The sequence below is a fragment of the Gadus morhua genome, chromosome 16 (genome assembly GCF_902167405.1).
Source record: "Gadus morhua chromosome 16, gadMor3.0, whole genome shotgun sequence".
NCBI lineage: Eukaryota > Metazoa > Chordata > Actinopteri > Gadiformes > Gadidae > Gadus > Gadus morhua.
In genome coordinates this window covers 22730232-22744255 of record NC_044063.1, presented here as the reverse complement: position 1 = coordinate 22744255, position 14024 = coordinate 22730232, and the positions used below count along the sequence as shown (strand labels likewise).

General features: G+C 41.3%; 1 protein-coding gene across 12 annotated transcripts in view; it reads right to left on the bottom strand.

The window, feature by feature from the left end:
- myo18ab (myosin XVIIIA b) overlaps nt 1-12198 on the bottom strand; it is a 66424-nt gene extending 54226 nt beyond the window's left edge. For 4 of the 12 annotated variants that reach the window (XM_030380465.1, XM_030380466.1, XM_030380461.1 and 1 more), the window contains exons 1-2: nt 12040-12197; nt 9996-11134 (exon numbers count right to left, since the gene is read on the bottom strand). In XM_030380465.1, coding sequence (XP_030236325.1) covers nt 9996-11018 — 1023 coding nt within the window. In that variant the 5' untranslated portion in view covers nt 11019-11134; nt 12040-12197. Of the gene's footprint in view, nt 1-315; nt 1576-1946; nt 1977-2323; nt 2386-3725; nt 4036-9995; nt 11135-11384; nt 11519-12039 lie in introns of those variants that run through there. The other 8 variants (XM_030380454.1, XM_030380457.1, XM_030380455.1 and 5 more) reach the window with 7 other exon arrangements.
- Nucleotides 12199-14024: the final 1826 nt, after the last annotated feature.

The window sequence follows — 14024 nt, the reverse complement described above, 5'->3', positions numbered from 1 at the left end:
TTTAACTTAGTGAACAAGTCTTGTGATCGGCAGCAAGATTAAGGGCCTGATAATAAGGTGAAACATCTGCAGAACTCTGGTCTTCACCAGCGGATTGAAAAAACTAAACTAAAAAAAAAGTGAGATGGCTGCAAGCCTCTGGAAAGCAATTTCTCTGTGTACTCTCCATCATATATGTTAAACACTTCACACAGACATACCTTTTGTGACCTTCAACATAAAAATTCAATTTATTGGAAATTCATGCATCAATAAGGAAACCACTCCTGACAATTGCCAAATGCTGATTGTACATGCCAAGTGCAGACACAGTACCTTATCTTTTCCATCAGCAACATGGGGTTGGAAAGGGATGGATCCTTGAATGGGAGAGGAGGAACTAGCCATGGAGGGGGATGATAAGGTTCCCACAGGGAGGCGGACAACCGAGTGCTTTTGGGCTTCAACAGCAGATGCAATTGGAAGTAGACGGGGGCTTTTGGTGCCAGCCGTGGATGAAGGACCGGCAGGAAGGGTGGATTTAACAGCAGTGGGAACAGCAGCAGTTGATTTTGTGACAGATGCCAAAGCAGGTGGGGGCTTTGGTGTTGTATTGAGACATTCAGGGCGTACGAGTGATGAGGATCTAGATGCTGGAATAACGGCTGCAGATGGTGGACTAGAGATACTAGACTGGGATGCTTTGAAAATTGTTGTAGTTGAAGTAGAGCCACCAATAGAAGTGCTGGTAGAAGTGCTGGCAGAAGCCTGTGGAGTTCCTGGAGCTTTGGTCTGCTGTTTTCGAGATGCAAGTGTCATTTCAGGTTTCAACTCAGTCTCAACATGCTTGGGAACATGGAGACAGTCTTGTTTTTTCTCCTCCTTTTTCTCTACCGGCTCCAGCATTTCCTGTAACTCCTCCTTATGTATCCTTGAACGAGGTTCTTTTTTCCTGCCTCTGCCGATGAGGCACGCCAGTGCCTCATCCTTCTCCTCCGATTTAATTGTGTCATGTTTGAAGGAGAATGCTGACATTTTGGAACCCTTGGGCACTGATCCTGGCAACGCAGAGGTGATCGATTTGAGTGGTTCAGTCACTGGTTTAACAAGTTTTGAGACCTCTATTGAGGTTGGTTCTGGCTCCTTAGAAGGTTCCTCCTCGGTGGGGATAACCTTTCGGACAATGCGTCGCACCACCTTCACCACCTTCTTGCGAGTTACGCCCTGGTCCTCTGGGTTCGGCAACATACCAGCCAGATTTTCCATAGGTTTGATCTTGCCATTAATAGCAGAATTACCATTGACTATACTCCCATTTACATTTGCATCACCATTAATTACTTTGCCTGGATATTGTCGGTTTTCTGGAGGAGGTTCTGGACTCCTTACATGGTCCTGAATGTTTGACTGTGGCTCTGGGCTTTTGAAACGCTCTGGAACTTTTACGGGGGCTCTAAACTTCGGGGGGGAAGGGCTCCTGAATCTTGCTGTAGACTCTGATCGTGACACTGGAGGGGGGCTTTTAGCCTGGAAGAATCCCCTTCCTGGATCTAGGGCTGACACAGACTGGGCCCGCATTAGGCCTTCATTTTCCAGCTACTCGCACAAAAGGGACAGAAAATAAATATAATGCAATTACTGTATAATGCACACAAATTATCTTTAATTTAGCTGTGAAATGGGTTTCTTCAGCTCACCTGCAGTGAATATGTTATAGATGAGTAAGCCGTTTAGGTAAGGGTTGAGTATATTCAAATATCTATTTTTTTTTTAATTAGAATTATAATTAAAAGCATTTTAATACCCACGGTTAACATTACAACAAGGATAAACCTGTCTAGTTATTTTATCACATACAATAACCATCAGTCCGGCTTTCTTGTCAGTGAGATGCCTCTCGCATGTCAGGAGTCCCAATGATCATAATACTGCTACCGAATGTTCTTATCCACACTAAGCTCACTTACATTTTTGCCAGGTGGGTTCTCTTCTTTGACCTAAAGATTTTGATATAGACAGGGAACTACATCAAAATCTCAGCCATAAATTGACCCTTCAAATCAGTAAAACCATGCAGAAACCAAACCATGCAAATTCCTTTTTTTCCAGCATAATCAAATCAAAATTGTCCATCTCATTCCACGTCATATATATACATCCTGCTACATCTATGCACTAATAGTAATGTGAAAGTAGTAAGTATAAATTGGTTAAACCTTTAGACCTGCCTCAGCATGACGCTGATGCTGAGTGTATGCATGCAGATGTCACACATGATCTGTCAGTTTGTTAGTGGAACGTGTCAATAACATGCCGTCGGTATAAAGTTATAAACAAGACCTCCCTTTTGCTCCCAGAAGGAAAAGCGTGATGAGAATGCCATGTCGCTCGGTCTGATGTCATGAGCTATGTTTGATTAAAGTGAAATGAGAAGGACAGGGAGAAGGGATTGGGAGGAGATGGAAAGGAGGACGTTAGAAAGAGAAGAGAGTGAGTGGAAATGTATAGCTGGATAGACAGATGTAATAAGAATGAGGATCTTCATAGATTGTTAAGGTCCTTACATATGTCCTTATTGACAATTTCTACACAAAAGAGCAGAGCAAATTGTTGTTGATTGGAAGTCTGAGACAAAGAAAATAAAAAAATATATAAAAGCAGTAAGCAAAGAATAATTATGGAAGCAGTGAGCATAGCAAACGTACAATAAGCAGATAAACCATTAAATATAGATTCACATATTCATTTGTGATGGATAGTTTTGCTCATGGAAACATTTTAAAAACATTAATTGAAACAGGTGTAGCTATGGATTCCCTTGTGTGATTATAATGTAATGGGTTGTAAAATAACATGCCTGATAATCTGATAATCTCCTTCAAAAGCTTTTCGTATTATGACAGGAAAATATCTGAATTAGTACCCATTTGCTTGTTGGAATACTTGTGATTTCACAAAATATGTGGTCATAGGTTATATATAACAATCATACATGCACATGTTTACAGTCCAAGTTCAAATATATAGGATGTAGCAATATTTTGTACACTTTTCAAGCATCAAATTGAGCTCCCAAGAAGTACCTGAAAGTTTCAAGATGTTCCTACTAATAAATATGGACAAATTGACAAAACGTTTCACATTGCATTGCTGAAAAATTGTGAATTAAGCCCCCAAAAAAAGTCAATCAAAACTCCTCCCTCACAACAGAAACCGAAAACACATGATGAACCCACATCTGCACTTAGAATAACCAAAAAAGGGTTTAACTGTTTGTTAAAGAAACACATTATTCCTTTACAGTTACAAGATGCCAGCATGTGTGATTGTATCCAAGAAGAGTGCAACATGTGATTAATAAATTAAATGACCATTCAATGACAATAACAGAATGAATGCGGTTTGGGTTTCCTTCAAGTTGCCACAGAGCCCACTATTATGTCCGGCTTACTCAAACCGCTGAACACATTGCACACCTGTTTCACAACACTACTGTATTTCATCACAACCACTTGATTTTAGCTAGAAAACGGAAGCTAGTAGTTGTTCTGTAAATCAAAATGTATGCTGTTGTGTTGTCTATTCAAACCTGAGTGAAAAAACCTTGGAACAATTCAAGATTAGAGGGTAAGCTCGCCAGATAACCATGTCACCACTAAAAATAGTGGCTATGGGGCCGAGAGCCTGCTAGACTTTCTACTGGGGTACTCCTTTTCTTCTCAAAATGTACTCAAAGAAATCCATACCTGTATAATTCAGATGAAGACTGGGCGGACTAGTTTTAAATCAGCCATTTAAAAAATATTTCCATAGAAAAGTAAGGGATGGTGAGTGTAAATTCCAAAGTGAAAGCAATGAGTGCGCCGCTAAGAGAGGGCCGACTTCTCTGTTGAAACCGGGCAGCAGAGGAGATCTGATAGGCCAGCTATTCCTGACGGTAGACAAGAAGAGATGTGGTGTGGGGCAGCTGTCCTGTCCGGAGAACTCGGCCTAGAACTGAGTTAAAAATAGGAAACTCCTCACCTCGAATCACAAGCACAGCCAGAGCCAATGCTGCCGACGTGGGCTTGCGTCAATTCCCCACCCCCAAAAGATTTGACCAGAAGCCCTTCGCTATCTGTTAACTGACAACTGCAGTTGCTCTCAACAAGCCCCAGCTGCTTTTTTATGCGTGCCTGCATGTGTAGAAATAAAATTAATTTTCAATTTATAAACACACATGATTTAACGATTTCAAACAGCTCAACTATTCTATACTTTATTAAAATTTGTTTGACTCATACACTTTGTTTCAAAACATTATAACATTTTAAAATGGTGTGAACGTTTACATTGTTGAATGTTTGGTGGCCTTGTTAACGACAGGATCGAGAAGCCCTGTGCAAAGTGATCAGGTTCCTAGATAGATTTATAAATGGAATTTCGTTTTTTAATCTGTAAAACTATAGCATGGTTTACAATCAAGATAGCAATTATGATTGTAAGTGGAAAAAGTTTCCTCTCTAGAGGCGTTTGTCCATTCTGGGTTACTGTAGAAACATGGCAGGCACTGTGAGAACCTACTCCCTATGTTGGCATAAAGGGCAAATTCTGAGGTAATTAAAACACAGATTCTTATTTGAATGGGATAATAAAACAATCAATACATACTTATGAACCTTATATTCCATTTCCTCCAGAAGCCACTAAATTCTACAGACTGCACAATTAAGTTAATAATCATCATGATCATCAAATAAAGAACGACATTGCAAAAACTCAATCAAGAATTGTATTCAAATTGTAGTTTTCCCAAACACACTCAAATCCACCGCTAGAGGGCACTATCTCAGTAAATGATTCCCACATCTGTGCCGTCCACAAGAGAGCGCCAGATGACTGCAAGAAGATACAATTGAGAGTGAGAGTGCATTAAGCATCCATAAATTACTCTTGCCACTTATCTTCCCTCACACTCCACACAACCCCACCCATAATCATTATGTTAGTATGCCAGGAGTGTGGCACCCACTCCTCTCTGAGGAAAGGTGCGGTTACTTCAGCAAGAACTACAAACACTGCTTGCCATGAAAGAAGGGCATACATGTCATGTATGGACATTAACGTTATGCACGCACGCATGCTTACACAACAATACAGCTACAACCACAACTTGATTAAGAAACTATCCTAAATATTGTTTTGAAGTCCCAAACTACATTTGAATTGTAATTTGTTGATCTGACATAACACTGTGTTAAAAAAAGCAATTTTGCAAAAGGTTGACTTTGTACATGTTTGTAATGTTGACAGGAAGTTCATGCCTGAGCAAGCCCCTCCATAATTCACCCGTGCATGAGGGTGGCAGATCGAGGTCACCGGTGCAGCTATCCATAGTGTGTGTGCGTGTGTGTGTGTGTGTGTGTGTGTGTGTGTGTGTGTGTGTGTGTGTGTGTGTGTGTGTGTGTGTGTGTGTGTGTGTGTGTTCTTCAATTGGCAGTAGCTTAAGCGGTAACTTAAACGGCTTGATTCTTTGACACAACAGGGCATTTTCAAGATATCTCGCTCCTAACTGCTGCAATTAAACTGGCTGTTACCTTGCAAGGGTGAAAAATTTCCGTAAATGCATTTGAGGGTTGGTCATTTTTCGAAAAGGGCTATAAAAACAAAAACAAACAGTAGATTTATTTATTTATTTTCCATTCATCTTAAGTGAAGCAGATTCCTCCCGAATTTGAGGTATGCCCTGCGAAATACATTATTTATTATACTTTATTCAATTCATTTTAATCGGACTCCTAACCAAACATGTTGAGCCAAAGTCTCATTCAGGGGTTAGAGTTTACTAGGCCTAGCGATTAAGCAGTCAAAGCAAACCTAAGCTTAGAGCTATTTGGTTTTGGTAATAACGACAATATTGATCCATGACAATGGCTCAATGCCTAGCCTACATCTACCAAGATTGATTGATGTTGACGAAAAGAGCAGCAATGGTATTTTTGTGTTTATAGAATGCTGAATGGATTAAGAAAGGGGCTTAAAATCCTCTATTATTCTATAAAAAATAACTTGTCAAAGTGGTAAACTGCAAGATAGCGGTGTTTTTCTGAATACTAAAACTATCAACAAGGTTACGCTCCGTAAAGACCGACCTCTTTTGGGACTGCCTTTACACAATACCATTGTACCATTAACTTGGCTTGCAGAGTTTCCCAGTAAATTATTCAGCATGTAAAAGGAGACAGAGCAGACTATAGGCAAAGCAGCAGTATTCAAGATGGTACGCACCAAGCTTCTGTAGGGAAAAACCCATCAACGTACATCACAATGTATGACTCAACGTTTTGGGTGCGACTTACTTTGAGCCCTTGGATTGCCTGATGACTGTTAAGTCCTGAATGTTAAGTCATCAGGTGTACCTCCAAGTCAAGGCTACAGACAAAAGTGGGAGAAGCAGGCGTTTTAGAGCCGACCATACATCATAGCCATTGAATCTGTGCTATACCATTGACCCCTAGACCAGAGACATCATACTGCTGCAGGTCAATAATGACAACAATCATGGCCAACTTGTTTGAAGTCTTAATACACTAATGAAAGGAGACAAGAGATAGCTGAGCAGGTACAGGGACTCCCAGAGGTTACACATGTAGCATTTTACATTTGCTGTAAAAGGGTCTCAAATAAGAGACATTGAGCATTTAAGCACTTTTAACTGTTTCCAATTATGTAATGAACAGAAAATCATGAATCATTCATTTAAAAACTTACTGAGCATTCTCCATTTAAAGTGAGGAATGTAGGAGACAGGCCATTTCATACATTTCCAGGAATAGGTCATTCTTTTTACAGGTTTGGACATGGCTGAGGATTGCAACTCCATACTTACTACTGAATAATAAAACACCTAGCTGTGGCTACCGTGAGTAATTGCTAAATAAAATACTGTAATAGATGGAGCTATGATCAATATCAGCCATATTCAACTTTGAACTAAACGACTCAGTAAATGCCTCAACGGGCATGCAATGTGAGTAAATGCGAGTTAGATAGCCAGTGAATGCTGGGTCATGAAGTGTGCCCACTTTCCAAGCATGTATTATTTGCTGTGTTGTCTCAGGCAGCAATGCATCACGAATCAGCTATGCATCTCAACTCTGTAACTCCGTCTTGGAGGGAGTTTAGTTTCAACCATGGGCATCAGGGAAATTGACATGTGGGCCTCTGGAAAACAATTAATAAAACTCATGCCTAGGAACGTGACCCTGCCTTGATGAGACGATTGCATTTACATCATTCCACAGAAGCCAGAGTAACGATGAATTGAATAGCTAACCAAATAAGCAAGCCAACCCGTGCTTAAGCCTCGCCTTACTTTTTCCCCCCTCAGTATTCAAAATAATTCCTGTCCACACCAACCTGTGAATAACACATAGCTTGTTTGAGGAATTTTTGCTGTAAATTGCCTGCATGGAGCTAGTGGTGCTTAATCTCTTAATTGGGTGGGGATGAGGAACACATGCAACACGCCTATCAAATGGGAGTCCAAGCCTGGTGTATGGTGGGTGTATGTGACTTTGTATTAAAGGCCTATGTAATGAAATGGATAGGAGGAAATATGAAGAGGGGAAGAAATAGAAAGAGAAATAATACAGGCCAAGGTTGATTGAAGATTATGCAATTTATTGCATAATATAAGCCAAATATCTTTAATGGGTCGAGCATTATAGAGAATTTGTTTCTGTATTAATTGATCTATCACTATGCCATGAATAACATGGAGTACCCAAGCAAGAATCTGATTTCCTTAGCTCCCCTCTCATCTCCTGGCCTTTCCCGTGCTATACAACCAACATCCTCTCTCTGATTGAGATCTCTTGTTTGAAAACAGGCAGTAGGGAGAGGAAGAGGATGTGATCGTCAACACAATGGCAGAAAACATTCAGACAAAAGAAACAGAGTTCTCAGTCTTGAGAGTTATATTATTCAGAGAATAAATAAATAATATAAAATGTAAGCGAGAGCTCTCCCAGATATTTTTTATGAAGATACAAAGTCATCATTTTAAGAAAAGAAAATCATTAGCACACTTATGCCATTAAGATAGATTACCCTGCCTGGAAAAGGTGTACCACGGAGATTAATGTACTTCGTTTCAGCAAGAAAAAAATATATATATTCTTGAGGCGCATATTTTTATATTGGTCTGTTGCGGTGCATTTTTTACATTCCTCATCCTCATCTAATTTGAGAACCGATCTACGTTAAAGTTGAATCACTTCAACACTTCCTGTGATCAAATGGGCAGACTTTGCAAATTTAACAATGTAACTTCCCTGTTCATTCATTCAGCCCAAGACATAGCACACTCTTGTTCAACAACAACATAAGACGTCTTCAACAACTCTATTCTTCTGCAAAAGCAACTCCAGGGAAAAGGGTCAGGAAGTGGCCTATTTGTTCCAAAGCAGATTCCACAAATACCAGGGTGGGACTTCGACAGAGAACCTCTGCCTCCCCTGTTTTTAAAGTCTGATGTCAGGCCGGGCAGATCCTCGCTGCCTGATCTGTTAAGAGGCAGATCTCCCTGCCTGCTCACAAGAATTATTGTCTAGCAATCACAAAATGACATTAAAATAGTAATGTAAAAGGGAAACTATTAGGGCTGGGTATAGATGAAAATTTGTCAATAGCACTACCAAGTGATCAATCCCAGCAAAACATGCAACAAATAATATGTAAATGATTATGCAATGTAATCATAGCAATGAAGCAATGAGTGTGAAATGGGCATCTAAACAAGGTGCAGTAATAGTCTAATACACCAAACAGCAAACATTTTTAAAGCTGAAAAAAAAAAAATCAATGTTAGACTCGGTATTTGTGCAGAAGACAGAACTCGCAGACCGCAGTATACCTAAATAAACAGCATTTTATTGACAAATTACAAAAGTGAGGACTGCAATGTTTGTATGTATGGCTTGATAACACCTCACTTAAGTGAGTTGCATGCCTTTAACATTCCAGAGAGCAGAGAGGGACAGGAAGTCCTAGTCCCTGTGGGCTGTCAAAGGAATTTAATATAACTCAACACATTAGGTTTTTCCTGAGCTATTCACGGACCCTTACCACATATCTGATTATGGTATATAAAGATTTCAGCTAGTATTGAAAGGACCTGAACACAAATATGAAGGAATGGCTTCAAATTGTGAGCCATGCAAACAGCGACTTCCAACAGTACCTATCAATGCATATGCAGTCTATAGGTAAGATTTAAGGCCTATTATTTAAATGTAATTTGTCATCCAGCAGCTGTTGGTGAATAAAATGGGCTCGGAGAATATGTTTTCAGTTAACTGCATCAATTTCGATTTTAGACCACTCCCGGCTAACTTATGACCAAAAGGGCATCACTTCCCTGAAGGATTTATGGAAACCATCTTGCCGGTCAATCACAGGCTCGTGAAAGACCATACTTGTCAATGGCGGAGGGAAACGTAGGGAACTTTACAACTGAATATTGATCGAACCATGGTCTCCTGGTGTCCTATGCAAAAAGATATCTCAATTGTAATCTTGCTGCTTCTCCGTCGAAGTGGTCCCACAGTGCCAACCAAGCTTAGACATGACCTTCATCGTGCACAAACACCAATTCAGTCCTAGGCATTCTACAGTGGAATTATAAAGAAAACTACAGTTCAGCACTTATATCACACATATTTTTGCCGTTTGCTGATGGTGGTCCATCATTGTTACTTTATTCCATCAAAGTCTGATTCTGATCTATAGATTTTATACATTGAGCCTGGTGTTGGGCACAGGTTTGTGGGGAAGAGGTTAAAAGCGTGACGGTCGTCTCGTCACGCTCATAAAAACAAATAAACCGCTAATAAAAACAAATAAATCCAAACTTTTAGCTTTATTTCAGTCTTCCATCCGCCGACTGACGACAAACATACAGCTTGACTTATTAATTCATATTATAACATTCACGCCGCAAACACCCACGCACACGGGAATGCGAGTATACTTACATCTCCGGCCTCCCTGCGCAGTCCTTCAGTGTTCCTCAGCCACCGGCGGCTCAGTTCACTGAGCTCCAGGATGGGCTGCACCTTGAGCCGCACCGTGTCCCCGGACTGGCGGATCATCTCCACTATCTCATCCCTGGTGTTGCTCTCCACATTGCAGCCATTTACTTCCACCAGTCGGTCGCCGGGCACCAGTCCCAGTGCCAGGTCCTTGGTGCCGGCACCAGGCTCTGCGAAGTGGACGAGCTGCCGGAACACTCCGTCTGGGCCACGGTTCAGCATGGTGGAGCGCCGCAGAGAGAAGCCAAAGTCCCCCGTGTTGCGCCGCTGGAGCTCCAACGCACGAGTCTCCGGCACGGTCGGTGAAACCACAGCCGGGAGCTGAAGGTCGGCCGGGAAGGACTTGTCTACTAGTTTGGGAATACATACTTTTTTAGGCCCGGACGCTTCGGGCTGCTGCTGTTTAGGACTGTGAGTACGTGACTGCTCAAAGACCTTGGTTTCCACCTGTGGAGAAGGGGCTGTGGAGTTCTGCCCTGATGGCGTGGATCCTTCAGAAGGACTCTCTTCTTTGCTCTTTTGGGAAAAGGAGAAACGCTTCATCATCTGGCCGACCTGGGTTGAATTTTTGGCGAGTGAACCAAAGTGAGCTACACGGTCCCTCACTGAGCCGCGGTGGCCATCGGGTCCAACACCTGCCCCTTCTCCCTTGAGGTCATCAGTGGAGCTGGCGGCACTCAGCTGGTCATCCAGAAAGCCGCTGCGGCTGTTGCTCAAACCCTCTGACTCGATGTCTGTGAGGCTGAGCTCATGGCTGCTTGCCACCTTGATGGGTATGGGGTTGGAGATCTCTAGCTTGTTCTTGGACTCCCTCCTGGCTTCCCTCTTCAAGTTGAAGAAGCCCCGACGCATACTCATTTCTTCAAGGCTGCGCAACTCTGCTGGAGACATCCTCTCCTTCTTATCTTTTTTATCTTTCTTTCCACCATCGCCTCGGTCCTTATCCTTTTTCATTAGGTTGAACATGTCTAACGCATATGTACTATGCTATTGTAGAATAAGGTGGGAGACCCAATTGAAAGGTAAACTCCTTTAAATGTCCCGTCCGAGAAAGACCAGAAAGGCGCAAATGTTTGAATCACCTGGGGAGACACAATCAATGAAAGAACATAATTAGTTTTCAGAAAGAACAATTGCATCTAACCAGTCAAATAAATTGCCTTATCAATCTTTAAGTAGTACTTATTTCATCTATGAAAATTGTTACTAACATGAGACAGAGCCTTTCAAAATGCTAAATTCAAATGGCTGGATTGTGATGTATGATGCTATGTGATAAATCCCAATAATTATTTGAAGGACATTGTTCCAACCCCAAGTTAGTCATCCTACCGTATGCAAAATCCCTTAATTGTGTAACTTCATATCCAGCTCCTAGTGTTAATTATCACACACACCCACACATTTGTTGAACATGCAACATCGTCAAATAAGAACGCAGTAAATAAAGTTGACAGATATTAACAGCCTATGTAATTACGCTTGGCAGGCAGAGTCAAGAAAAAAGCCTGGAACACTTCCTCAAACAAAGAATAACGCAACCAGGCTCCCGTAGATCACTGCACTGACTCAGGGGGACATAAGAAAGGGCTGGGCGCAGCTTGAGAAGGCTACTGTAACGAGAGCATAAGCTGGTTGGGCTAGCCATTAATAAACGGTAGTTGTGCTTTTAGATAGATTACATAACGTTGGAAAAATTGTGAAACAGGGTGAACTAAAATATGTTTTTTCATTGTAGATCAAAGAAAAGCCATTGGCTCAGAAACACTATGCACAATTTGAGTTAGCATTACAGCTAGCATGCTAGCCTGTCAAGGCAACGCTTTCTCTCTTCTGTATTATGAAATGTTAATGGAAAAACACTTTAAAAGTATGATGCAGGGAAAACCACCCCATTGCATTCACCATTAGTCCATAATATTGAATAGCTATTTTACAATGGAAAGTGCCACGTCAAAGTAATTGCGTTTATTAATGTATTACTCACTGTTTTCCAGTACCAGGCTATGGAGCACCGCTGGTGGTTAAATTGAGGCAATTCGACTCCCACTTCCCAAACCCGTGTAATGACCCATCTGCACTGACTGACTGATTAGCTACCTTAGCCTGGCTGCTGCTAGCCAGTGTTCTAGCCCCAGCCTTACGCATGCTAATATCGGCCAAACAGCGGCCCCTGCTGGTTGTTTTTCTGATGGCAGGGTTTTGCCTTGTTGGTTTATGTCGGTCTACTCCTTGTTTTTCGTATACTATCGATATCGTGCAGCAAAACAAATGCTGCACAATATGCTACGGTAAGGTGTTGGAATACGCGATGTGGTGTAACTGAGCAGTTTCGGAGCCAAAAGAGCTGGCTCTTATATGTGAGCCGAGCCAAATTACACTTTGTAAGTGCCCTGCCCATCAGTAGTAGCTTGATAACAAAGGCGGAGTCTACCCCAACAGTCAGCATTTTATTATCATAAATTAAAAAGCAAACTGCAACAACGTCAGTCACATTGCTTGACACCCACAGTTTTGGAGTCAGGCGCCGCTATTTAGCACAAATAGAAGAAAGCATAAATGACGGAATTAAAAGGAAAACGAAAGAAAACCACACAGGCCAACCAGCCAATACCATTTCTACGTGTCCAATTTATAAAACGAAGCCTGAAACTCGACGGTGGGACACGATGCAGTGCACATTAAAGTAGACTCTAGCCATCGAGATCCTTTATCTCAGTTTAGAGTCCCATCAACCTCCATAGAAAGTTGTTATAACCTGTACATTTGAGACGTTTTGGCGAGAAACTGTACACAATAATCAGCAAATATTTGGGTAATTATGATAGGATTACACACATCTTATCGATATTACGCAGGATATTCTCTAATCACACCTGTATCGCGCTACACAACATGTAGGCCTACAAATCGGAAAGGAGACGGAAAAGAACAATTCCATGACCATACATTTGGTATGTATGGATTGTAAGCAATTTGAGCCTTTCCCGATGAAGTGTGGGAAGAAGGCCAGTAGGACCCGAAAATGAGCATATTTGTATACTTTGAAACTATGTTACAGGTTGTAACAATGACCTTTGGAGTAGGTAGGACGATCCTGAGATAATAATCTCAATGGCTAGAGATGAGTCACAGTTAAACAAATGTCTGCCAAACACCAAAATCATATCCCTAGGGCGTGACAGTGAGAATAGTCACACCACTGTTTGCCAAAACGCCAAATAATATCCGAAGGGCGTATCTTTTGTTTCAGTAGGCCTATCGTTTTTCTAAAACATTTCCAGGACGTTTTACGATTTTTGGAGTCTAGGCTTCAAGATAATCATGGTCCTGAATCCCATTATTAACCAGCCATCACAAGGTGTGATCAATATGACATAATCATCATTACCTATTTTCATTAACATATTTATGTCGTTTAACCCACGGTTAGGGTTAGGGCTATTATTTTTTTTGGTTAACCTTTATTTAATCAGCAAAGTCCTTTTGAGATTAAACATTTATTTTTCAAGGGAGACCTGGCCAAGACAGGCAGCAGCATACAACGCACACGTAGTTACAGACAGAAGACAAAATATGAAACATTCAAGAATTACTAAGAAGTTAGAATAGGGAACTCGCAACCATGGACATTAAAAACAATGAAATCTTAAAAAATCTGCCTCCAAGTCTTTCATTTTGGATCTAAAAGCATTTCATGGAAAACAGTTCAGTTTCAACTTTTCCTGCAACGTATTCCATGCCTTGGGTGCAGAATACACAGAAGCCCTTTTGCCATTTTCCGTACGGGCATAGGGACCGACAGTATAAAAAAGTCGTAAGAATAGAAAAGAATACTTTCCAGCTCTTTTCTGCGCGATAAGGACGCATTGTAGATTGGGAGCACACCAATAATTGCCTTATATATGAAAGTGTACCAATGACAGCCTACGGGTGGTCAATGCAGGCCATCCTACCCGACAGTACTCACAA